The sequence below is a fragment of the Penicillium manginii genome (genome assembly GCF_028828005.1).
Source record: "Penicillium manginii strain IBT 31320 chromosome Unknown utg000006l:1.0-4164085.0:1.0-4166146.0, whole genome shotgun sequence".
Classification (NCBI taxonomy): Eukaryota; Fungi; Ascomycota; class Eurotiomycetes; order Eurotiales; family Aspergillaceae; genus Penicillium; species Penicillium manginii.
In genome coordinates, this window is record NW_026643107.1 from 451659 (window position 1) to 476719 (window position 25061).

At 51.2% G+C, this 25061-nt stretch overlaps 10 protein-coding genes across 10 annotated transcripts; 5 read left to right on the forward strand and 5 right to left on the reverse strand.

The window, feature by feature from the left end:
• Positions 1-673: 673 nt before the first annotated feature.
• On the forward strand, positions 674-3309 carry N7533_008578 (uncharacterized protein; the record flags this gene model as incomplete). The annotated part of the gene is made up of 3 exons (XM_057105228.1): positions 674-1081; positions 1138-2243; positions 2319-3309. The coding sequence occupies 3 exons, from the start codon at positions 674-676 to the stop codon at positions 3307-3309; spliced, it is 2505 nt and encodes an 834-aa protein (XP_056956677.1).
• A 455-nt stretch (positions 3310-3764) lies between these two features.
• skpA (SCF ubiquitin ligase subunit skpA) lies at positions 3765-4544 on the reverse strand (the record flags this gene model as incomplete). Its single annotated transcript, XM_057105229.1, has 4 exons — positions 3765-3938; positions 4001-4210; positions 4348-4433; positions 4490-4544. The coding sequence occupies 4 exons, from the start codon at positions 4542-4544 to the stop codon at positions 3765-3767; spliced, it is 525 nt and encodes a 174-aa protein (XP_056956678.1).
• An 804-nt stretch (positions 4545-5348) lies between these two features.
• Positions 5349-7333, forward strand: smp3 (glycosylphosphatidylinositol-alpha 1,2 mannosyltransferase smp3; the record flags this gene model as incomplete). Its single annotated transcript, XM_057105230.1, has 4 exons — positions 5349-5457; positions 5671-6053; positions 6156-6283; positions 6340-7333. The coding sequence occupies 4 exons, from the start codon at positions 5349-5351 to the stop codon at positions 7331-7333; spliced, it is 1614 nt and encodes a 537-aa protein (XP_056956679.1).
• Positions 7334-8720: 1387 nt separating this feature from the next.
• N7533_008581 (60S ribosomal protein eL39) lies at positions 8721-9308 on the reverse strand (the record flags this gene model as incomplete). Its single annotated transcript, XM_057105231.1, has 3 exons — positions 8721-8769; positions 9072-9172; positions 9303-9308. The coding sequence occupies 3 exons, from the start codon at positions 9306-9308 to the stop codon at positions 8721-8723; spliced, it is 156 nt and encodes a 51-aa protein (XP_056956680.1).
• Positions 9309-11106: 1798 nt separating this feature from the next.
• mdr1 (ABC multidrug transporter Mdr1) lies at positions 11107-15245 on the forward strand (the record flags this gene model as incomplete). Its single annotated transcript, XM_057105232.1, has 3 exons — positions 11107-11157; positions 11180-14823; positions 14888-15245. 3 exons carry the CDS (start codon positions 11107-11109, stop codon positions 15243-15245), a joined length of 4053 nt encoding a protein of 1350 aa, XP_056956681.1.
• A 426-nt stretch (positions 15246-15671) lies between these two features.
• Positions 15672-16642, reverse strand: N7533_008583 (uncharacterized protein; the record flags this gene model as incomplete). Its single annotated transcript, XM_057105233.1, has 2 exons — positions 15672-16255; positions 16318-16642. 2 exons carry the CDS (start codon positions 16640-16642, stop codon positions 15672-15674), a joined length of 909 nt encoding a protein of 302 aa, XP_056956682.1.
• A 666-nt stretch (positions 16643-17308) lies between these two features.
• Positions 17309-17801, reverse strand: N7533_008584 (SWI5/SAE3 family protein; the record flags this gene model as incomplete). The annotated part of the gene is made up of 3 exons (XM_057105234.1): positions 17309-17468; positions 17576-17661; positions 17715-17801. 3 exons carry the CDS (start codon positions 17799-17801, stop codon positions 17309-17311), a joined length of 333 nt encoding a protein of 110 aa, XP_056956683.1.
• A 439-nt stretch (positions 17802-18240) lies between these two features.
• On the forward strand, positions 18241-20000 carry N7533_008585 (Ytp1 family protein; the record flags this gene model as incomplete). Its single annotated transcript, XM_057105235.1, has 5 exons — positions 18241-18351; positions 18459-18536; positions 18624-19466; positions 19531-19660; positions 19711-20000. The coding sequence occupies 5 exons, from the start codon at positions 18241-18243 to the stop codon at positions 19998-20000; spliced, it is 1452 nt and encodes a 483-aa protein (XP_056956684.1).
• Positions 20001-20882: 882 nt separating this feature from the next.
• N7533_008586 (uncharacterized protein) lies at positions 20883-22997 on the reverse strand (the record flags this gene model as incomplete). The annotated part of the gene is made up of 4 exons (XM_057105236.1): positions 20883-21006; positions 21112-21813; positions 21884-22674; positions 22995-22997. 4 exons carry the CDS (start codon positions 22995-22997, stop codon positions 20883-20885), a joined length of 1620 nt encoding a protein of 539 aa, XP_056956685.1.
• A 296-nt stretch (positions 22998-23293) lies between these two features.
• On the forward strand, positions 23294-24643 carry N7533_008587 (E1 ubiquitin-activating protein AOS1; the record flags this gene model as incomplete). Its single annotated transcript, XM_057105237.1, has 4 exons — positions 23294-23330; positions 23380-23437; positions 23498-23690; positions 23756-24643. The coding sequence occupies 4 exons, from the start codon at positions 23294-23296 to the stop codon at positions 24641-24643; spliced, it is 1176 nt and encodes a 391-aa protein (XP_056956686.1).
• Positions 24644-25061: the final 418 nt, after the last annotated feature.

Sequence of the window (25061 nt, forward strand, 5' to 3'; positions counted from 1 at the left end):
GCTCAGAGTTCCACTTCTAAGGCTCACCACCACCACCGCTCCCGCACCACAGCCGTCAGCCATCAATCCAGCTCCGAGTACTCGCCACGCTTCTGAAATCACTTCTGCTTTGAATGCACGGGGTTTTTTCCTCTTTGTGGAACAATGATACGTGTACTTCTTCCGCAGCTTCATGTCGCAAAACATGGGCGAAGCACGGTCGCGAGAAATGGCGAGCTTCCTGGTAAAGAGAGACTAATAGGGGGATAGCAAAGAAAACGGACCCGATTTTGATTCTTGTCATGGATATGATATGAGCATCGATAGTGGTGACTACAAGTAGACCTATAGGACATTGCAGTTTACACCAGGGATGGCGAGGAACCAGAAGGGAGGATCTACCGATAATTGGAGGAGCAAGCAGCCGGCTACTTCCTGTACTTAATCGTCATTGAATTCGTTCAACTCATCCCAGCGAGTCGACCTATTCTTAAACAATATCAGAGAATATCCCAGTATCTACTGACGTGAGATTGCCAGTCCCATGAAGACTGTGTTACCATTTCTGTGTAATAGATGCCTTATTAAACCAGCGTAAGCCACTATCTCGATATACACCCCAGCGCTTCCTACCTCACTATCAAGACCGGCACTATCCACTACCTATCACCCGGAAAGAGAAGATAAATGCAGAATGACCCCCTTTCCGCAAAATGATGAGCTCTTACCGGTATTCCACCATCATGAAAGCAGAGAGACGCTACTCAACACCCATAGTCATGACCAAGACATCAACTCAGAAAGCACACAGGCACTGCTTGACGGAATCCATCTAAAGAAGAACAATAACAAGCCCCTTATCAAACGCACACAATTTGAGAAATGGAAATTCACCATATTCCTCGCATTCATAGCAAGCGTGGTCGTCCTCCTTTTCAACACGGGTTTCTTACTCTACACAGCGGCACATCACGAACAACAGGACCAAAAGGGCGTATTATACGAAGGCGACTACGAAAAGGTTCACCGTTTGAACGTCGGTCTTCACTTCCTTGTTAATCTCCTCAGTACGGCTCTGCTAAGTGCGAGTAATTTTGGAATGGTACGTACAAGAGATTCCTTTCGCCTGTTCTAGCTAATCAAACCAACCATGCATAGCAATGCCTAGTTGCACCAACAAGACAAGATATAGACCAAGCTCACCGGAGGGGTAAATGGCTCGACATCGGTGTACCCAGCATGCGGAACTTATTCCAAGTATCCAAGCGTCGCTTGGTATCATGGGTTTGTCTGGCAGTTTCCTCTCTGCCTTTCCATTTAGTGTACGAAACACGGTTTAAAAACCTTGGAACAGTTATGGCGATAGATTATGCTAGTACTGACCGCAGGAATAGATACAACTCAACAATCTTCCTCACACAATCAGTCGCCGCATATAACGTCTTCGCTGGAGAAGCCTTCGAAACAACTCGAGATTTCAAAAACCTCCGTCTAACCAACTCATCTTACAACGCGCCATTACATGCATTCTACCAAGTTGCCCAGAATGGCTCTCTGCATAATCTCAGCCGTGTCGATTGCATCAATGCATTAGGGCAGACCTTTCAATCGGGATATACGGCTTTCCTCTTAGTTACAGACAGTATCAAGGGGAAGAATGGCAGCAATGACAGCACATACGATCTTATTTCCAATCAACGAGTATTTCATCCAGGGGTGAACGAGCCGTATACTTGGTTATGTGAGGGGTATGTATCAGAAAGAGACTGTAGCAAATACCTACCTGATCTCCGATCTCAAGGAGGACGAAATAATTGGACCGTCACAGTCAACACTACCACTACTAGTACTAATGGTACTAGCCATGCGCCTACCATCAGCAAAAGCTACTACAAAGTCGACTATTGCCTTGCTCAAAACGAGCCCCAGCATAGCAAGCTGCAATATTCATTGCCGCTGGTGTTCATTATTATCGGATTCAATACGGTCAAGTGCGTGGTCCTGCTATACATATGGCTGGGCTTACCGCACGATGATCCACCTTTATTAACAATTGGAGATGCAGTCGCATCGTTCTTACGTCGACCGGATATCTACTCTCGACGATGTTGCTTGATAACCAGATCCGAAGCAGCACGACTTATCGGGCCCTTCGCTCAACAGATCGAGAATGGAACATTCATGTATCAAAAGACCATTGAAAAAGATCGAATGAGACGATATAATGCCGTTTCTACTTTAAGTCTACACTCTACTGCAGTAATGTGAGTCGAGTGAGCATAGTACTCTCCTCTCCCAATCCTCTTCGCCCTACTATAGTATTCCTATCTTCCTTCAAGTTCCTCTCTAACACCCCGGCAAAACCTTAGGTGGTTCACAACCCTATCCGTGGGCAGCATCGCCTTCGTCTGGTTAACAGGCTGGGTATCAAAACTAGGCTACGCACCAATCTGGACAGCCCCCCTCCACACCATAAACACCGGCACCCTCCTAACCGGCAAATTCGGCAACTGGCCCGAAAGCCTGATCCCAAATGTCCTCATCACCAACTCGCCCCAATTAATAAACTCAATCCTCTACTTCGCCACAAACAGCGTTCTCACCTCGATTTGCAGCGCGGAAGAATGGAGCAGTTACCAGTCCTCCTCTCCAGGCAAAGGCAAAGGCCTCCGCGTCTCAAACAACCCCATCTACTCCCAACGAAGCACATACTTCCTAACAATCCCCTACCGCTACGCCGCGCCCTTACTAACCACATCCGCCGTTCTGCACTGGCTGATATCAGAGTCTCTGTTCACGGTCGGGATCGAGGTATTCAGCGCCGACATGGAGCGCGTGGCTGGGGAGGATTTCATCGCTTGTGGGTTTTCGGCCGTGGCGACGGTTAGTTCGATTGTTATTGGGCTTGTTATGTGTCTTGTTGTGCTTTTCCTTGGGGATCGGAGGGTTAAGGGTGGGATGCCTGTTGTGGGGAGTTGTAGTTTTGCTATTGCTGCTGCTTGTCAGGTTGGGTTTGATCCTAATAGGGATGAGGATGGGGATGGGGATGGGAGTGGAAGAGGGAGGAGCGCTAGTGCTGTGTCTGAATCTCGATCTCAATCCCAATTGCGCCGAGATGAGGATATGACGGGCTTGGATGGCCTGGCAAATGAAGGCCGGGGCCAAGCCGAAGACAACAAAGAAGACAGGCCTGGTTTGGATTATCTTGGGTATGATATGAGTATCTTACCCGTTAGATGGGGGGCTGTATCTACGAGTGGACCGATAGGACATTGTACTTTTACATCAGAGGATATCGAGGAATTAGAAGAGGGGAGAATATACCAATGATTGAGAAGCAAGCAAGCAGCCCATCTACTAACTACAATATGTACCTACGCACAGCAAAGCCCAGTACGTCACAGTATACAGTACAGAGAGAAGAGACAGAGCAAGAGATTTATTTCAGATTTCCATGACCTGACCATGACCAGTCGTAGAGGGTGTAGCAAAGAAAAAAACAACAGCGAAAGAAAATGAAAATGGAAAATAAAAGGACGACCGCTAACCGAACTCCGTGAGACAAAGAGGACGCACATTACCAGGCCACAGCGCAGCGTAGCCCAGTACAGCCCAGCACAGCCCAGCACAGGCCTAGCGCCCAATCTGGAATAGGCGGGGATTCGATCCAAGATATTTGAGCGAAACATGAGGGTCATAACGTAAAGGCTTTTTGAGATTTAGCGGCTAGAAAGAAAGACGTGGTTAGCAGGGTCCAGCACAGCCGCATGAAAGGGAACTAAAACTCACTCCTCGGCCCACTCGTTCTCACGGCGGATCTGGTCCTCCTCCTCGGGAGTGAAGTCGTTCTGGATGTTGAAGGTCTTGCGGATTTCCTCGGGGGACTTGCCCTTGATCATGTTGGCGACGGTCTTGCAGCCGACGTCTAGCAAAGCCTTAATGTCGAGGTAATTGGCGGCCTGGAAAAAATTGAAAGAAAATGGTTAGTTAATGGTTGGGAATGTTTGGTTTTCACTTTCACCGCGGGCGCGCGGTAGCAAGCAGGCGCCTGGAGAAACTCACCAGAATGATCTCGAAAAGCATCTCCTGGTCGACCTGCATGAACTTCTGGTCCCACTCTTCGATATCGCTGGTCTTGCGACGGTTGTCGTCCTCGTCGCCGGCGGTGGGGGGGGTCGTTCTTGTGGTGCTCGCACCACTCGATGACCTTGCGGAGGACAGCCTCGTTGACCTGCGGGGTGGGGTATTGGGTTAGCTTGGGTCTGCGACCGGTCTCGTTTGCGCGTCTGTGCTCTGGCCTGCTGTGCTCTGGTCTTCTCTGGCATTGCTTTGCAGATTTAATGGGAACTTCGAATGCAAGTGACTTACGTTGGGAATGGGGATGGCTTCGCCGGAGTCACCGAGATCCTCGAGCATGTTCTTGATCAGAACGGATCGCTCAGCGACGGTGCGCTCTGGGGAAGGGGTTAGTGGGTGGCGTAGTCAATGGGAAATGGAGGTTTGTACGTACCAACGGTGACATCGACACCATCGGAGCTGGTGAGAGTGATCTGGGGAGTAGCCATTGTGAAAGTGGTGATGTGGAGTGGCGGAGGTTTCAGTGACGTCTGGAGCGAGAGTTAGATGTGCGGGATGGTGAGTAGCAGATGCAGATGGTAGCTGGTAGCTGGTAGCTGCAGATTAGGGTGAAGCTGACTTTGGAATGTTCAAGTTTGAAAGTGGATGGGAAGTGAGAAGTGAGAACCTTGGAAAGTGAAGAGGAAGGGAAGTCGGAGGTTGAAAACGGAGGGGCGCCTTTTGTTTTAGTCCGCCGCAGCTCCATTGAGGGCGGCCCCCACTGAAATAGGCAGACCCTCGCTATGACTAGGCTGAAGTCTTTGTAGTTAGTAGTTCCAAGGTTAATATTATCTAAGAGACAAATGATAGAATATTTTATCTTATTCTATATTAGAGGTCACAGTTACTTGATAGTTACTAGTACAGGTAGTACACGATGCGGTGGTATGACTAATAAGTAGTCCTATAGATAGACCACGATATACCTTAAGGTAGTTATGGTTATAGTTATAGTTACTATAGTGATAATTATTCTACTGTTAATCATGACAACATGATTAATTCTAATTCTAGTACTAGTAGAATATACAGTACTCTGTATACAATATACAGGTCTACTAGTACACTGTGTACAGTGTAAACTATCAAGTGCGGCTGATATCATCCACTCCCCTCCGACTTCCCCCCCCTTGTCAAACATTTCAACTTTTCACTTACTACTTTACACTTGACCCTACACTTCAAGTTTTCCCTTTCACCTCGACCTCCCTCCTTTCATTCCCTTTCATCCTTTCAGCATGTCCATATGAACCATGTGGAGACGAACCTATTTGCTCTTATTGCTCATCCGTGTTTACTTCGCCCTGTCGCCAAGCTACCTCCACCCCGATGAGCATTTCCAGGGTCCAGAGGTCTTTGCAGGTATCATCCCACAGCCCCATCACCTTCCCCCGGTTCAATCATCGCTGCGACGCGTTGATCGCGCCAATCTATGCGCTCAAAGGCGCAACATTGCTTGCCCCCTTCGTAATCGCGTCCGAGTCGCATCCTACCCCGGCGCATCCGCGCATCCCATCGCAATCGCATCACCACCACAATGTGATTCAAACATTGCGCTAACTCCCACCTCTACAGGTCGCGTCCTAGCATACCCCTCGCAGCTACCATGGGAATTCACCTCTTCCCTCCCCATCCGCAGCGTCTTCCCGCTATGGCCCATTTACGAGGTGCCCATGAGCCTACTGAAATGGTTCTACACAGAGATCGGGTCGGGAAGCCCGCCGCCACAGTTGGTCTATTATGCGCTGCGCGCGGGGATGTTCCTGCTCAGCTTTGTACTGGAAGACTGGGCCATCTATGAGTTGGTACCTTCGCCGCGTCACCGGCGCGCGACGGTCGTGTTGGTTGCTTCATCATATGTCACCTGGACATATCAGACGCACACCTTCTCCAACTCCCTCGAGACCCTGTTGGTAGCCTGGGGACTGGTTCTGATTCGGCGCATTGTCGAGAACAAGGTTCGTGCCGTCTGCCCTCTACACCCTATCCTGGTGCTATGTTACCAATCTGCGCGACTTTGTTTTGCGCCGCGCCGTGCCATACGTACTGACAGACTCCAGCAACGCTCCTCTTACTTCTCATACGCCGTCTTCTCCTTCATCGCCGTGGTCGGTGTCTTCAACCGTATCACCTTCCCAGCTTTCCTCTTATTCCCGGGTCTTCAATTACTGCCATACTTCCAGCGCAAGTCAGTTTCCCCCGCCATATCCATGCCCACCAGCATCCCACTCTAACACCATCCAGACCCGCGTCACTAGCAGCAATCATCGGCTTCGGTCTCCTCTTCTCCTTGACAGCAATCTACATAGACACAAGCTTCTACCGACCCACCGCATCCATCCTCTCCATCATCCGCGACCCCATAATAACACCCCTAAACAACATCCTCTACAACACCGACAAAAGCAACCTCGCACTCCATGGCATCCACCCCCACCACCAACACTTCCTCGCAAACTTAACCCAGCTCCTCGGCCCAGCATACATAGTCATGATCCTCTCCCTCTTCAGCCGACCAATCATCCCCTTCGCAATGCGAAACGCCCGCGCCCTCTCGGCCATCAGCGCAACATTCATCCTCTCAATCTTCCCCCACCAAGAACCACGCTTCCTCCTGCCTTGCGTCCCCCTCCTCCTAAGCTGCGTACGCATGCACCGCAACCGCCTCTTCCTCGCAACATGGATCATCTTCAATGCAGCCATGGGCTTCTTAATGGGTGTCTACCACCAAGGCGGAATTGTCCCAGCCCAACTCGCCATGCGCGAAATAATAACCACCAACACCGCCGCACAGGGCATCAAATCCGCGCCCGAAGCAAGCGTCTTCTGGTGGAAAACATACTCTCCGCCGCACTGGCTTCTGGGCGCAGAAGATCATGCAAATGGCCCCGCAGGCGCAGACGCAGCCCTCAACACATCGTCAATCTCCACATTCGATCTCATGGGCATCCCGGGGTCGGAGATGATATCACGCCTCGACTCGTCCGTGCCAAGCTGTGGCTCTTTGTCCCCGGTTTATCTGGTCGCGCCTGTATCGGCAACGTTCCTTGACGCGTACATCCCCGACTTGTCCGGGGCGGAAAGCGCGGATCTCCAGCTCTACCGCCTGTGGTCGTATCGCCAACACCTTAACCTTGACGATATGGATTTCGCCGAGGACGGGGTTCGGGAGACGCTCGGCCGGGTTGTTGGGAGGAGGGGGTTGGGCGTTTGGTCTGTTCGGCGGAGGTGCAAATAAAATCGTTGTGGGAGCTTTCTGCCTTGCTGTTCTTGCTCTCGTCTACTCTAACTCTACTTTGGTCCGAGTCGGGGCTGGAGTGTGGCTGGGCTGGGTCTGGACTGGGTGGAATGATATCTAATCTTCATAAGTACATTCTTGTTTAATTCGGTTAGTGATATGATGTAATTTAATTTACTGGTCTGATCTGGTGAAGTTGGATCTTGGAGATATTTCTTTTCTCGGTTTCTTGTATATATCTTTGGGGGGTTATTGCTCTATTAGTTCTCCCTTGGTAGTACTATTTAGTTACTTTCAAGTTCAAGTTCCTTTTGGGCTGAATGCCTACATGAACTTGGACATACCTAGGTTATGAACTAGCCCTGGAGTATAACTAGGTACTATATATCTGGGATATAAATTCAATTCAACCCTGGAGCCTTAGTTATTATTAGTACTACTGATATTAATCAATACTTCACTGGAGTTCTTCACGATACTAGTATTTGCAGCATGACCCGAGCCATGACCTCCCTAGGTCACGCCCGGTCACGGTCACGGTGCAGCCCTGAAGTGGCAGACCAACTTGAACACCATGGATGCTCACCTGGGCACGCGTATCGGTCCGTGACCTCCGAGTCGGGACCCATGACCACATGCCAGCCCTGGAGTGCGGGCAACATATATCGGCCCGCCACTACTCAGTACCACCACGGCCCGGCCCTGATTCGATATCACTACTCGCAGTACATCACTGCAGGCTTTCAAGTCCGAGAGGTCTACATTCCTACGGGAGATTCGGGGTCACGATTCCAGCCTCAATCAAGCTGCGAAGAGAGACATACGATCTAGATGCCCAGGTGCACTGATCTTCATCAGCCGGGTGAATCTGCAAGCTTGTACTGTTTGACAAGCGACGGCACCGAGGGATCTGATCGGCGTCTACATCGTGACAGCTCCAGTTCTCTCCCCAATAGAACTGAATGGCAAACAGACCCTGTCGACCTAGACCCATGAGTGCCAGGAAAGAACACAGTCAAAGTCGCTACAGATCCAAACCCGACCGGCTACGGGGTCGAGTCGAGTCGAGTATCGTATCGTCGAGTCAAGAGTACAGTACGAAAGAGTCAAAATCAGCAAGAAAGGGAGACATCAATTGATTCCATCATTTTTGTAATAAGAAAAAACCCGCCCGCCGCACATTTCACCGGACGGCCGGGTGCCCGAGTATCGTATCATAAGAAATTGTCTGCCATCGCGATCCAAGGATTCAGTCGATGGTATGGGTAGGGGCCGGCACGTCGAATTCGAATTCGAAACAAATGTTATCGAGCACAAGGCATCGTAGCGGTGTCGTGATTGAGGCGTGGTCGGATAATTCAACTCCAGTCCAAGTCGGGACCTGAACTTAGACGTTCAGGCAGGACTTGCGCCAGTGGCGACGCTTGGCGTTGTATCTGGTAGAATTGTTAGTTTAGTTTGGGATGATGCGGATGATCATGACTCGGCTCTGCTCCGATTTCATCATTCGTTCTGTTCTGTTCTGTTCGGTCTCTGGTTTGTTCTGGTGGGATGTTGGCGCGGCGATATTGTGGTCGATTTGTGGGAGCTGAGTTCCTTCCTTGTTCCCTTTCTCCTTTCCTCCTCACTAATGTTTGCATATTTTTCGACGAGACTTGAACTGAACATGGAACTTGACGGAACGGAACGAAACGAAATCGGAGCTGAGTCGAGCGGATCCGAACAAGGTCGCGCGTACCTGATGGTGTTGCCAGTGCGCAGGCGAATCCACTGAGGGATGGGGCGGTTCTGGCGCTGAGCCTTAGCAAGCTTTTGCTTGGTGCGGAAGGTCTTGTGGCTCTGTTGGTGCGAAAAGGGTTAGTTATCCGGGAGAAATTCAAAAATTCGAGGCGATGGCGAGGGAACGTGGCGAGAGGAAAAAGATCAAGGGTTCAGGTAGGATCTGTCGTGTAGGTGGGTGGTTACTGACCGGCATCTTGAAGGCTTGAACGCGATGAGCTGGATGAGTTGGGCAAGATTCCTCGAGTGCGGATGATTTGTGTGCGGCAGGGCTTGGCCAAGCCCTTCGCTTGTGCGTCAGGTGACTCTGATCATTATGTCATGTGGATGATGTAATCAAGTATAACCATCGGGCGGTGGTAGTAGGCAGAATTTTACTTGCCACGTGATACACATTAGCCACCCACAACCTTGGAAACCCCTTGGGAACTTTGAAGGCAACTCGATGTTCCTAGATTAGATAGATGCTTCACAATGCAAACCCCGGAGCACAATCTATCCGGGCAATCACTCTGACCCGGGATGAGTAGATTAGGCCACCAACATTGGAGACCCTACGAAAAGTACACCACACACCGCCATCTCCGAAATGCAGGATGAATCCTGATCCTTGAACGCAAGCAAGTATTGGAGATCCAAATCCAAAACCAGGTTGGAGCCGAATTCGAGTCAACGCGAACACGAGCTCTATGCGACGGATGACGGAGGTTGAGTCACCGACCCCGATCCTAAACGACAACGGGGTGAATCATTCATGTTCCATTCGGTAAGCAGTCCGGTCCACCGTCCCGATCCACCAATCACGGCCATACCAACGCGATCTGTGTGTGTGTCAGGTGGGCTCATTGGAAGGGGAAATCTTGGACGCTGGGAACAGCAGGATCTGCGTATTTTCGCATACACAAGTTATCTACATTTCATGCATAGCCCGAACTCCGAGTCCGTAGATACATTAGATGCAGTACATAGGAGGGACCGATTTAGGGCTACCTAAGTTAGGCGATCGCATTACAATCATAAGCACAACGCACTTCCATTAGGTGACTGCCTTGGATATATGGGGTACTCCCACATGATAATAAATAATGAATTAGGCATCCAAGCATGGAAAGGGAGTGCTATCGATATCTGTGGTTCTATTACGCGGACTCATCTAGCCGCATTCAGGCATCGCTAGATACCGAAACGGGCGAGTTCCAGCGGCTCCCAGCGACTTGCAGCCACTCCACGGGCGCGCGGGTGCGTGCATGCGTGGGCCCGAGAGATGAATAAAGTACTAGTATCGGGTTCAGGACTAAAATTCGGACAGACTATACGGAGGAGATAAAGTGGTTGTACAGGGTAATATCATGGGAATAATATCATGGGAATAATATCAGGATCGGAGTATATACCTAGGTATCCGACTATCCAGGTACCTAAATAACAGAATACATTCCTATAACTATCTATAGTCTAGCATGTTACCATATTCGGTAGTTGTGTACGGAGTACTAGAAATAATGCAAAACCGGAGAGTGGCATCTCCGGCCCACCGATGATCCACTTTGACTAGTAGCACCCCCCATTTTCATTCCATTTCTCCCTTTTGGATACGCTTGGGCTCTTCGAATACGCAAAATCTAGACGTTTCCTCCACTCGGTGACTATTTGCTCCGATATTCTTGATCTTTATATATTCACAAGCTAGCCCGACCTGCTCATTCGCGAGTTTCTCCCATTCCTTCCTTCTTTCATTCTTCCTTCTTTTCTTCCATTTTATACCCACCTCTCTCCCTTACGCCCACTCTTCTTTTCTCTCCTATCATCTATCAATCCGACACTGAATTAATCCCCCGACCCCTTACATCCTTGCGCCAATCGGTTCCAACTGCGCTCTAACCTGCACCATTGTCGTGCCCCTGCCAACCTCGTGTTCGGCTCCTGGATGGTCTAGCTGCTAGCTCCACCAGACAAAAAAAAATAGTGGGCCTCGCAAATAACTAGTTGCAGTCATGCAACAACCCGAGGAGGGCGTGGTCGCCGTCGAAAAGGTCCCCAGTCAGGTCATCGCACCAGACAGCCTAGAAAAAAAAACCACTTGATGATGCTGCTTCGACTACCTCCACCTCAAAGAATGGCTCCAAAAGCGGTTCCAATGGCTCCAAGGGTACACCCAGTTCCGCCGTCACCGCAGACGACGAGGATGCGCTCTTCGCCCACCTCCCACCACACGAGCAGGAAATCCTGAAATTACAGCTCCATGCACCTACCGTTGCGATCTCCTGGTTTGGCCTGTACCGCTATGCATCGCGCAACGATTTACTCATCCTAGCCGTCAGCGCTCTCTGCGCCATTGTCGCCGGTGCCGCGATGCCTCTCTTCACCATCCTCTTCGGCGCATTGGCTACGGCTTTCCAGCAGATTACTTTGGCCAACAATGGCATCGGCAATTACACTTATGATCAATTCTACCATGAGCTCACCAAGAACGTCCTGTACTTTGTGTACCTCGGTATCGCCGAGTTCGTCACCGTTTACGTCAGCACTATCGGCTTCATCTATACCGGCGAACACATCACCCAGAAAATCCGCGAACACTACCTCCAGGCCATCCTGCGCCAGAATATCGCTTACTTTGATAAACTCGGCGCTGGCGAGGTCACGACCCGCATCACGGCTGATACCAATCTCATCCAGGATGGTGTCTCTGAGAAGGTCGGCCTCACGCTAACCGCTCTCGCGACCTTTGTCACGGCCTTTATCGTGGCATACATCAAATATGCCCGTCTGGCAGGTATCTGTACCTCAACCATCGTCGCCCTGGTGCTGGTTATGGGCGGTGGATCCCGGTTCATCATCAAGTATAGCAAACTCTCGCTGGAAAGCTACGGTGCCGGCGGTACCGTCGCCGAAGAAGTCATCAGTTCGATTCGCAACGCGACTGCTTTCGGCACCCAGGATAAATTGGCCAAGCAGTACGAGGTGCACCTTCGTGTTGCAGAACGCTGGGGTATGCGCCTGCAGATGGCGCTGGGCGTCATGGTCGGCGCTATGTTCGGCATCATGTTCCTTAACTACGGTCTCGGCTTCTGGATGGGATCGCGGTATCTCGTTGCCGGCGACGTGAATGTCGGCCAGGTTCTTACTATCCTGATGGCTATCTTGATCGGTTCCTTCAGTCTGGGTAATGTTGCTCCCAACGGCCAGGCGTTCACCAATGCTGTCGCGGCCGCGTCGAAGATCTTTGGTACTATTGACCGTGTCTCGCCTGTGGATCCTACAAGCGATGAGGGACTGACTCTCGACCATGTCGATGGTGATATTGAGTTCCGCAACGTCAAGCACATTTACCCCTCCCGCCCCGAGGTGACTGTCATGCAAGATGTCTCCCTGAAGATCCCCGCCGGTAAGACCACTGCGCTGGTCGGTCCCTCTGGTTCGGGAAAGAGTACCATTGTCGGCCTTGTGGAGCGCTTCTATCTCCCCGTCGGCGGTAATGTCTATCTTGACGGTCACGATATCCAAGAATTGAACTTGCGCTGGTTGCGTCAACAGATCTCGCTGGTTAGCCAGGAGCCTATTCTCTTCGGAACGACTATCTACGAGAACATCCGCCACGGTCTCATTGGAACTCGCTTCGAGAATGAATCCGAGGAAAAGATCCGGAATCTGATTGAAGATGCTGCCAAGATGGCTAATGCCCACGACTTCGTCATGGCTCTGCCCGAGGGTTACGAGACTAATGTTGGTCAGCGCGGTTTCTTGCTCTCTGGTGGTCAGAAGCAGCGTATTGCCATTGCCCGCGCTGTTGTTTCCGACCCGAAGATCCTGCTGCTGGACGAGGCGACTTCCGCTCTGGACACCAAGTCTGAAGGTGTTGTGCAAGCAGCTCTTGACCGTGCTGCTGAAGGCCGCACCACCATTGTCATTGCTCACCGTTTGTCCACCATCAAGACCGCGCATAACATTGTTGTCTTCGTCAATGGATCGATCGTCGAACAAGGAACTCACGACGACCTCCTGGAGCTGGACGGCCCCTACTTCAAGCTCGTCGAGGCGCAACGCATCAACGAAGAGAAGGAGGCGGACGCACTGGCTGAAGAGGATGACGAAGACTCCGACGAACCCTACGAGAAGCAAGAAATCGCCCGCATCAAGTCCTACGCCAGCGCCTCATCCAGCGGAAAGCCCAAGGACGAAGCCGTGCCAACGAGAACCCTCACCAACGATAACTCCATCCAACGCGCCGACACTCGCAAATCCGTCTCCAGCATGGTTCTCGCCAAGACTGGCACCGAGGGCGTAGGAAAGTACTCCCTCTGGACCTTGATCAAATTCATTGCCTCCTTCAACAGAGCTGAATGGAAATACCTCATTATCGGTCTTTTCTTCTCCATCCTCGGCGGCGGCGGTCAACCAACCCAAGCCTTCCTCTACGCCAAAGCCATCACCGCTCTATCCAGGCCCGCAAGCCAATACGCCGAGCTCCGCAAGGACGCCAACTTCTGGTCCTTGATGTTCTTCGTTGTCGGAATCGCGCAATTCATCACACTCTCCATCCACGGCGTCGCATTCGCCTACTGCTCCGAGCGCCTGATCTGCAAAGCCCGCGCAAAGGCCTTCCGCATCATGCTCCGCCAGGACATCAATTTCTTCGACAAGGAAGAGAACTCCACCGGCGCCCTGACTTCCTTCCTCTCCACCGAAACGAAGCACCTCTCTGGCATCAGCGGAACAACCCTCGGAACAATCCTAATGACCTCCACCACCCTTATCGCCGCCATCGTCATCTCCCTCTCCTTCGGCTGGAAACTAGCCCTAGTCTGCATCTCCGTCGTCCCCGTCCTCCTGGCCTGTGGCTTCTACCGCTTCTACATGCTTGCCGCATTCCAGCAGCGCTCAAAGACAGCCTACGAAGGATCCGCCAGCTACGCCTGCGAAGCCACATCCGCCATCCGAACCGTTGCATCGCTAACGCGCGAATCAGACGTCTGGACCATCTACCACGGCCAACTCGACGCGCAAGGCCGCGCAAGCCTGATCTCCATCTTCAAGTCGTCCCTGCTCTACGCCGCGTCGCAAGCGCTCGTCTTCTTCTGCGTCGCGCTGGGTTTCTGGTACGGCGGCACCCTCCTCGGCAAAAACGAATACACAACCTTCCAATTCTTCGTCTGCTTCAGCGAGATTCTCTTCGGCGCCCAGTCCGCTGGCACGGTATTCAGTTTCTCGCCCGACATGGGTAAAGCCAAGAATGCGGCGTACGAGTTTCGAAAACTCTTCGATCGCAGACCCGTTATCGATACATGGTCTGAGGAAGGCGGTGCGCTGGATAACTGCGACGGCACGATCGAATTCCGCGACGTGCATTTCCGATACCCTACACGGCCGGAGCAGCCTGTGTTGCGCGGGCTGAATCTGAGCGTTGCGCCGGGCCAGTACATTGCGCTCGTCGGGCCGAGTGGGTGTGGAAAGAGTACGACTATTGCGCTTTTGGAACGGTTCTACGACGCGCTTTCTGGGGGCGTGTTTGTTGATGGGAAGAACATCGCGAATTTGAATGTTAATTCTTATCGGCAGCATTTGGCGCTTGTGTCGCAGGAGCCGACGCTTTATCAGGGCTCGATCAAGGATAATATTCTGCTTGGTATTGAGGCTGATGATGTTGCGGAGGAGTTGCTTGTTAAGGCTTGCAAGGATGCGAATATTTATGACTTTATCATGTCTCTTCCGTGAGTTTCCCTCCCCTTCCCTTCTTGCTGCCTGGTGCAGTAGCAATAGCTAACATTTTCGCAGTGACGGCTTCGCGACTATTGTCGGAAGTAAGGGCGGGATGTTATCCGGAGGCCAGAAGCAGCGTGTAGCAATTGCCCGCGCGCTGCTGCGGAACCCGAAAATCCTCCTGCTGGACGAAGCTACCTCGGCGCTAGACTCCGAGTCCGAGAAAGTTGTCCAGGCTGCGCTGGATGCAGCGGCGAAGGGACGGACGACGATTGCCGTCGCGCATCGTCTCAGTACGATCCAGAAGGCGGATATCATTTACGTCTTTGATCAAGGGCGTATTGTTGAAAGCGGAACGCACTCGGAGTTGTTGAGGAATAAGGGGAGGTATTATGAGCTGGTTAATCTCCAGAGTCTTGGAAAGACTCATTAAAGGTCTTGATTCTCTTGATCATGATGATCTTCAAGTTTCTGGGCTACTTTACCTGGACTTTGACTCCCCGCACATTTTCATTTCTTAGCCATGTTTCATTTACATATCCCACCTCTTTGTATTAAATTACCCCCCTCTCCTCCTTCATTTACCTATCTACGACAGTTAGGTTCTCTTCTCATAGATACATACGCACGGAGCAGGTGGCGTCGAAAATCTCTAATTTTAATGAAAACAAATATCATTTTAAATCAGCAGCAACTAGTGATAAAAGTCCCTAATAGAAACCACAACCGAATAGTAGCAATACCAATCTCTCCAGCCAAGAACTTCAAAGCAGAAAGTCGTCAGTCCAATACTAATATCAATACTACCCAAAACTCGAAACCGCACGACAATCAACCCGACACTTTAAATTACACTAACTTAATATCCCCCACGCTGGTCACTAACATTCCCCTGCACTGGACCATCCTCAGTCCTAAATTTCTGGCGCGGGTTATACTGCACTTGATCCGGCGCCGCATTCACACTACTACTACCACCAACTGCACTTCCGCCAAAGTTCCCGCCGCTACCCTGGGCCATTGGCTGGCCACTACTACTCTGAGCCATTTGCTGCTGCCCACCAGCCGCGGTGGTACAAGGAGCAACATGGCTAGTAGATTTATGAGACTTATTTTCCTGGGTCGAGGAGCTGAAGTCTTCATCGAAAGTTTGTTCCTGGCCGAGGGTAGGACTATTGTCGAAGCCGAATTGGCCTGGTTGATGCTGGGTGTGGTGTTCTTTTGTTGACTTGCTGAATGTGTCTTCGCTTGAGCTGTGGGTGTCTAGACCTTGGCCTTGTTGAGTTGGCATGGCGTTTTGATTCATGCCTTGCTGTTGAGTTGGCATGGTATTCGGATTCATGCGCTGCTGCTGAGCTGTATTGCTCGGATCCATGCGGCCCATGTTGGTAGTACCAGTTTGCCTCTGAGATCCGATCGGGGCTTGAGCTTGAGCGCGGTGGTCTGGTTATGAGTTAGCCATTACGTCTCGTGGCGAGGCTTCCTCGCTACTATTAAGGTCGTACCTAGATCGCTATCAACGCGCGGGTCCATTTTATTAGCGATCTTCGAGTTATGCGGTCCTGCGTTGATATCGGGGGAGCTAGCGCTGGAGGAGGTATCAGGCGCCGAGGAAGAGTTGCGAATGTTAGAACTGGGCTGGGTGCTAGTGTAGGACTCTGTTGCAGTATCGGGGTTATTCATTCCTGGGGCTGGGGCGTTCTGGCCCTTGTAGGTAGACGTGAAGGGATTTGCTGTATTTTGGGTACGGTTCTCGGAGGCCTGGCTGCGAGTTACGGGTTTGTCGTGGTCTGTTATAGCGTCTTTGACTTTGTGCACGAAGTTCGACATCGTAGATGTATGATGATTAGTAGGTTTGAAATGTGGTAAATTCTGGGTTGGGAGATCAGTTACGATGAATGGACTGGACGTGGATATCAAGTTATTTTATAGTAGATCTCGGAGTATAAGTGAGGTTCTAAGCAATCTCTCCGGTCATACTAGTGACGACATGTGTGTGGTCATGCAGAATAAGAAAACAGGAAATGGCATATGTAGAGGTATTAGGAACCTGCTGTAGCTATCCAATCTTCCTTTAGCATGACGCTTTCAAATACACTCAGGGACGAAAAGTGAGTGTGTGGCTGGAAAGTCACAAATGGACGAGGGGAGAGTTGTGACATGTGATCATTCATTGGTCCGTATTTCCATGGGTCGTCCGCCACCCAGGGTTCGGATTTCAGGTATTCAGGTATTTGGCGAAAAGTATATAGTGACCCACGGATATAGCTGTCTAAAACTTGAATTGGGTATACCTAAGGTAGTGGGGATGAGTAGAGAAGGAGGCGATATAGATGTAGGCGGGGGTGCTGTCCAGGCGGTTCCTTTAATTGCCCCACCAGGTCTAGTATGGGGTACAGTGGCGCACCTAAAGTCTGTTGTATACTAGTCCCCATATGACTTTGAAACCTTGACCGTTGGCCATTTCGAAATGCATTGAAGTATCACTCCAATGAATTAATCCTTGTCCGACATCCCAAAACTCCGACTCACATCCCCAAGTCTCTCCCCCCGACTCTCGGCCAGTAGTCCCATCAATCCCTGCGCCGCATCCTTGATCTCGTTATAAGAGTGTAGGAGATGGATGTGTTGCTTGACTGTCTTGTTGGGATCATTTCTGTAGAGGTTCGGTGTCAGTATTGGCAGTTCGTTATGTGTATGCAACCATGTGCACGGATGGGAGATGTATGCTGGTGAGTTTATAGATTGGGGAGGGAGACAGACTGTAGCTTGGGAAGGACTCCATTTATATCAGATTGAACTGAATCGATCTGGGATTGTATGGTTGCAAGTGATTTCTGGAGGGTGGTCTATGTGTTGTTAGTGATTGCTGGGACTGGTTGTGTTTCTGGGCTCAACTTACTATTTTGGCCGATTGTTTGTGGTTGTTGGCCACCTCTGGACTTGGGGTGTTCAGTTTCATTTCGATGTCAGTGTCTTGTAGGTTCATGTTTGGGGAATGTAGTGCAGTATCGTGAGGGAGAGTGGGTGGGTGTGAATGAGTGAGTGAGGGAATGAGTGAGGAGGAGTGTATATACATGAAGAGCATGTAAGGCGGACCAATCAGACACGTCGCTGAATCAGCCGTGCCTGGCCGTCAAGGTGGATCTCAAGGAGAATTAAAACAATTGTTATGCAAATGCTTTATAGTTTAAGAAGATAGGGGAAATGCTAAAATAATACAGAGTAAAAGGTACAAATTAATCTACCAGTCAGGTATAGCCCCTTTTACTCCTGAATCTACTCTATAAACATGTATACTGAATATTGTGGACCTCCACGTAATCGGCTCCTCCGGATTGGGGCAGACCCTCCCACGTCTTCCGCTTTTCCCCCTCGACTTCAAGTCGGACTTTCCTCCAACTCACCACTCCATTCCTTTCCACATCATGTCGTTCCTTCGGTCGACATCCCTCGTCGCCTTGTTTGCGGCGACTGCCCTGGCCCACGGCGGTCATGAGGCTGTCCCCGATGGCGAGGCCATCTCGCTCGAGCCTATTGTATGTCCCTCTATCTATCTGCCTGCTGTACAAAGCAGGAGACAGACCACATAGATCATTACACTTCTCGCGAATCATGCTAACCACTCAACCCGTTTGCTCTCCAGGACTCCACGCTATGGGTTCATATGATTCTTATGGGCTTTTCTTTCGGCATTATCTTCCCCTTTGGCATGGTCCTGGGTGTATGTTATTACCTTTCTTTCTTCCAGCTAGCAACAGCCCGCCTCCTCCACTCCATCCGACTAACACAATCGTTTCCGCTGTCCTAGATCGTTCGCTCTCGCTGGCACGTCCCCGTCCAAATCGTCGGAACCATCATCGCCGTCCTAGCCTACTTCCTCGGCCACGCGCACCATGGCCGCCAATTCGGCAAAAACGCCCACGCCTCCTTCGCAAACTGGCTCATGCTCATCCTAGTCGCGCAAGTCGTGCTGGGCGTGTATCTCAAACTGCACCTCGTGAAAGCCGGCCAGGCCCGCATCCGCTGGATCTTCGTCCTAGCCCACGGCATTCTGGGCAAGATCATGCCCGTGATTGCCTGGGCCCAGATGCTCTTCGGCGGCATCGCGGCGCTGGGCTTCTGCCAGGACGACCACATGGGACAATGTCTGGCGCACTTCATTATGGGAAGCGCTTTCATCGGATACGGAATCTGTCTGACAATCCTCCTTCTCGTCGGCCAGTTCTGGCTGCGCCGCACAGGCCGGAGCCAGGAGTTCTTCGACTCGCTCATCATCGCGGCTTGGGGCTGCGTGAATACCTTCACCGAGCACCGCTGGGGCCAGGAGTGGGGCCACAACGACCTCCAGCACACTACCATGGGAATTGTCTGGTGGTGCGCGGGTCTGTTGGGCATGTGGCTCAGTCGCAATCGCTACGGTCGACCCAAGCGCAATCTCATCCCGGCCATTGTCATCCTGATGACCGGATACGCTATGTCGGCGCATCCGCAGCATCTCATGATCAGCACCATGATCCACTCTATCTTCGGCTACACGCTCATGGCGGCGGGTTTGACTCGCATTATTGAGATCTCGTTTGTCTTGCGCGATCAGAGCGCTGTTAGCATGAACGGTACTGAACCGAACAGCTTCCAATACCTGACTCCATTCGTACGTACTCTTTTTCTTCCCCCAGCTAGCTATCGTGCATTCATTCATCTAACTTGGCGAATAGTTGCTCTATGCCTCCGGCTTCCTCTTCCTCGGCGCTACGGAGGAACAAATGCAACTCCTCAACGACGCGGGTGTTACTCACGTCTCCTACATCCTGATCTTGTACAGCATTGCATTCATCCTATTTCTCTGTACGTTTGCCATACCCCCCATTTGCATGTGTAGTACTAACCCGATCCAGTTGTCAACGTCCTCCTCCACATCTACGCCGTCCACACCTGGCCCACAGAAGAAGATGCCATCGACCCCGAAGAAGCCGAAGCACAGCGTCGCGGCAAGTACACCACCGCGAACGGGGGGTACACGAACGGCCGCGCACGATCCAACTCCGAGGCCCAGCGCATCCAGGACGCGGAGGGCTTCGAATTGCAGGGTCTTATCAGTGATGAGGAAGATGAGCGTGAGCCGAGTTCGTCTGTGGCTCCGAAGAGAAAACACGATGAGGTTGATGGTGATAAGGAGGGACGTTAAAAGGGGTTGTGTTTAATACTTGATTTTTTTTCTCTCTTCCTTTCTTACAGCCGTCTCTGCTACCTAGCTAATCACGCCCCAATTTGTTGTGTGGATGGGCGGGTGAGAGGGCGTGTTGGTGGATTTTCCTCCCATGCTACCATTACTGCATTGTTTCCTGGGCGTTGGGGCAGTTGAATAATTTGTGAATATATACACATCTGAAGATTTTCATAGATCTTGAATCTACCTAGAGCGTTATCGTAGACGTGCATGATAGTGTGAAGAGCCCTCCAGGGCTGGAGAAATGAAGAAATTTCCTAGGAATAGCTAGATGGGTGCTTGAAGTTATACTAACTCACCTTGGAATGGTACGGCTCTACAACTTCAAGTTAGTAGTATCTACTACTAGTACGTGATGGTTACTACTAGTATCATATCTACTGCCCAGGTGGTTATACCTAGGTAGCTATAAAATCCCTACACGATAGTAGTACTGGGAACTTTTCAATCGATCCAATCATCAGTGTTGAGGGTATATGAATACTAGTAACTTCAACTCAAACGCCCACCAAAACCAACCGAAACAACCTCTACCCTATCTCTAGCCGAAGACAAAAAAAGGACAAACACCAAAGAACCAAGAAATAGGATAAAGTTGAAACTCCCATTCAAACTCAATTCAATTCCCTCTTAAGATCGTAATTTCATTCCCGTCGTAACATTCCGTCGTAAAGCTAGCGCCGACTACCTCAAGCGAGAAGCAGCAGGCCCGTTTACGGAAGCAAAAAAAAAAAAGAGCAGAGAGCAAGGTGCAGGTAAGTAAGCAATGGGGTAATGAGCAAAGTAGGTCATGAAATTAGAACCAGGTCCGGCCTAGCCCAGCCCGGCCAGCCAGCTAACCTAGCGGAACCCGCCGCTGGGAAAGAATCGTGGTCCAGCGTACCCGTGTGCAATGATACTTTGGATATCGATGTTATCGGCGTTGCGTGGACTCCAGAGTTTGATTAGGATGAAGCGGCCGGATCTACGCGATTACAGAGAGGTTAGTCAATATGCTCCCCTTGCACTGCGTTGCTCTGCTCTGCAGTACCGCCTTGGCTTGGCCGAGGGGGAGGACAGAATAACATACGGTGGAGGATCAAACTTGATGCTAACCATACTCTTCTCCCTCTCAATGAAGAATCGTGCATGAGGCTTCATTACTTCGGCCCCGCTTGCCCCGCCGAGCCCGGCCCCAGACCCAGATCCAGATCCAGACCCAACTGGCGGGGGCGGGATCGGGTCGATGAGGCTAGGTTGGCCTTGGCGCCGCGGTTCGGATCCAGACCAGCCTCCTCGCATGAAGCCGGCGCGGCGGGATAGTTCGCGGAGACGGCGATTGTTATCTGTCAAGCCGGTTCTCTCTTCTTCCTCTTCTTCGTTTCCGTCTTCGCTGAAGCTCTCATCGCTGTCGGAGCAGAGGGGGTCTTCCTCATTTTCCAGTCGTTCTAGTTCGGCGACGTCTTCATTGGAGTCGTCTTGGTCGTGGAAGACGCTGTCTTCGGAGCTCTCGTTGTAGTCGGTTGTGATGCGGAACTCGGAGTGTGGGGTTGAGGCGAGGGGTTCGGGCGTTTCGTTGTTTGTGGGGAGGGCATTTGGCCCTGTTAGGACAGTGCGTTCTAGGGATTGTAGGGGTGCGCGGTAGGAATTTAGGTACTCTTGTGAGGGCAAGGCCTGCATGCGTCGGCGGTGTTGACGGCGGTGCACGCTTGAATATTGGATTTGGTATCGGGCTGTGCGGGCGAGCAGTTCATCTGATGTCATCGAGACAAAAACCATGCCTTCTTGGATACTAGTTGGTGTCAGCGATGATTTGGTCACAAAGTGAGTGTGCGTGAGTGGGTGATCTGCGAAAAACATACGGAGAATCATATCCATTTCGAGGCGCTTTAATGACAAGCTTCTTCAAGCAGAAGGGCGCTTCGCCTTGATGTCGCAGAACCAGGTTGCAGCGGTCGGACTTGGTACAGTAGACCGAATTGTCGTTCCGTAGAATATTCTCCGGGAATGAGCAGTCGCCATCCGGGTCATAAATGCCCCCATCACAGCTGGCAAGTTCCATCTTCAGTGCTCCTGGTACTACTTGGCCATACTGTCCGTAGTTAAAGCCCCGCATTCCCTCGCGGTTGTCGTCGGTGTCTAACTTTCGTCGCTTCAACCTCCCCCGGCCATCACGGCCACTACGACTCGTCTGTGCGGACTGCGGCATGAGGGACGGTGTGGGAATTGGCGCTGTGAGAGTGCTCGGGTCAATCCCTCGGAAATCAGCTCTGAACGAGCGGCGTCTTATCAGTCTGTTTGTCGAGCGGGGCTCCTGGGTTGACGAGGCGGGGCTCAAAGTTGACGTTGTTCGCTCGGGACGGAGTCGATCCGAAATTCCTCTACTGGATGTATATCTGCGAGAAGGGTTGGTCACGTCCGATGCTAACTGTTGAAGTTGTTGCTGGACTGTGGCCCGTGATTGTTCGGCGTGGGTGAGTTGGCGCGCTGTATCAAGGCGGTGTTCTTCAATTTCTTGGTTCAGTGTTTGCAGTGCACGATCGGTATCATCAGGATTCGAGTTGTTACTCTCTGAGTGTAGCAGATTTCGGAGGTAGAGTAGACTATCTCGTGAAGGCCGGGGTGGACTAGAATGTATTTCGCGCGGGGGTCTCTAGACCCTCATGGATACTCTGAGCAATGAGGTCGGGTGCAAGATCATCGAGAATTTGGTGCAGACTCGTTCTGAATACCCCATGCGAGTTATTTTGTTCCGAGTCTAGTTCCGGTTCGTCGTCACGCTCGCTGAGGGCGTCGATGATTCGTTGGACACGTTGAGGGAGGGATTCGGGGATAGGCGGTTCGGGACCACTGGGGCGAGATGGGCGGCGGGAAGAAGCAGGTGGGTAGTCGTAATTCCCTGACTATTCAACGATGAGCCACTGGCTGCTCGGGGCATATGGAGCGTTGGGCCGAATATCGGTGGAAACGTACCATTCTGGAGGTTGACTGGGCGGGGGGTGTGACAGTGTTGGGGGGAGAATAATACCTGGAAGCTAATCTCAGGTGTATTTCACTCTAATTCCGAGAAGGCATGGAATCGAACAGAAGGCAACAGCCCATACGGGCCAGCAAGAGAAATCAAGGATTGGCAGTTGAGAAGATGCGGTGCTTGCCTGCTGTTTGGTTACGGGGTGCACGTGATGGCATTAGATCATCTCCGGGGAGAGCTTGAGCTTCTTTCCCTTTCACTTCTCACATTTCAACCACATTTCACTCATCTACCACTCAAGATGGCTGAAACGGAGAACGGACAGCAGATAAGCGCTGGTATGACCCATTATTATTATTTTCATAAACCATACACTGACTCTTCTAGACGAGATCGCGCTCTATGATCGACAGATTCGCCTGTGGGGTGTCCAGGCACAGGAAAAGTAAACCCTCCTTTCCCGATACAGTGGCAACCAGATGTGAGACTGATCCAACAAATAAAGGATCCGGTCTGCCAATATCCTCTTGATTACCGTGAAAGCTCTCGCCAACGAAGTGGCCAAGAACCTCGTACTTGCTGGCATCGGCTCTCTGACGATTCTCGACCATGAGCCCGTCACGGAAGCCGACCTGGATGCGCAATTCTTCCTAGAGGAAGCTCATAAGGACCCGAGCATTCTAGCAGAAGGAAAAAAGGTGCGGCTCTTTTATTGGAAGCATCGGCCCCCTCGTTACCCCATACTAAACTTACACCAACACAGCGAGCCGAGATCGCCGGTCCTCAAATCCGCCGCATGAATCCCCGCGTGAAGCTGCACATCGATACCGATGACGTTCGAACAAAACAACCCGAATTCTTCGCCCAGTTTGATGTGACAATTGCGACAGAGCTGGACTTTGCGACCAACAACACTGTCAACGCCGCCTGCCGTTTGGCTAATCGCCCTTTCTACGCAGCAGGTCTACATGGGTTCTACGGCTACGTATTTGCCGACTTGATCTCCCACGATTTTGTTATCGAGCGCTCCAAATCGAACGTACCTTCGCAGCAGCAAGAAACACCGACCCGCAGTATTGTCAAGGTCACCACCAAGAAAGACGGCGACAAGACTATCGAGCTCGTCACCAAGCGCGAGACATACTCCCCACTCCTCCTCGCCAACACCTCCCCTCTACCAGACGATTTCACCCGCCTACCTCGCCGCCGCAAGCAAGTCACCCCTCTGCTCAGCTGTCTCCGCGCACTGTGGGAATTCGAAAAGCTCTCTGGCGGCCGCCGCCCAACATTCCAGCACGCAGACCTAGAGCTATTCACAAAGCTCTCTCGAGAAGTCCACCAGGAACTCAAATTAGACCTGAATACGCTAGACTCGACCTTCCTCCGCTTATTCCTGCAGAACCTGGGCTGCGAGTTGAGTCCCGTGGCCGCATTCTTGGGCGGCTCGCTCGCGCAGGATGTAATCAATGTTCTGTCGGCGAGAGAACAGCCCCTTCAGAATATGCTTCTCTTTGACGGAGAGAAATCCCAGGGCCCAATTTATCCGCTTCATCCTTTCTTCCCCGCGGAGTTGGGCATGCAGTCGCTTGCTGCTGTACCACCGGTTAGCAATGCTATTCCTGCGGGTCCTGTGCCGACGACCATTCCATAAGAGTATCGCTCGGATGGATGTGCAATGTGGTATCTAGAAATGAATTTGACGAATCTCATTATGTTAGGCTTCTCATACACAGGAGGAAGTCTTATGTCTGTACGATAGTAAGAATGCATTTCGGTAAAGATTTACGCTCGTCCATAGGTAATTATGGAGTAGTATTTAGGCTACTCGTATGAAAAAGACTAGTAGTACTTCCAAACAGATACTTGATCATATTTTTCTAGAGCTTCATGTTCTGGAAAGGGGTTGGGAGCTGAATTATGGAACCGCATACAGTGCAATACGTTGAAGCATCGGAAACTTTCCTCGATGGCTTTGCAGACATTTGAAAATGAAACTATCTCATTCCCTCGTGTTGCCGGGGTTGAATCTTGGATAAATCTGCAGTCTTGGATGATATCTTGGACGCTTG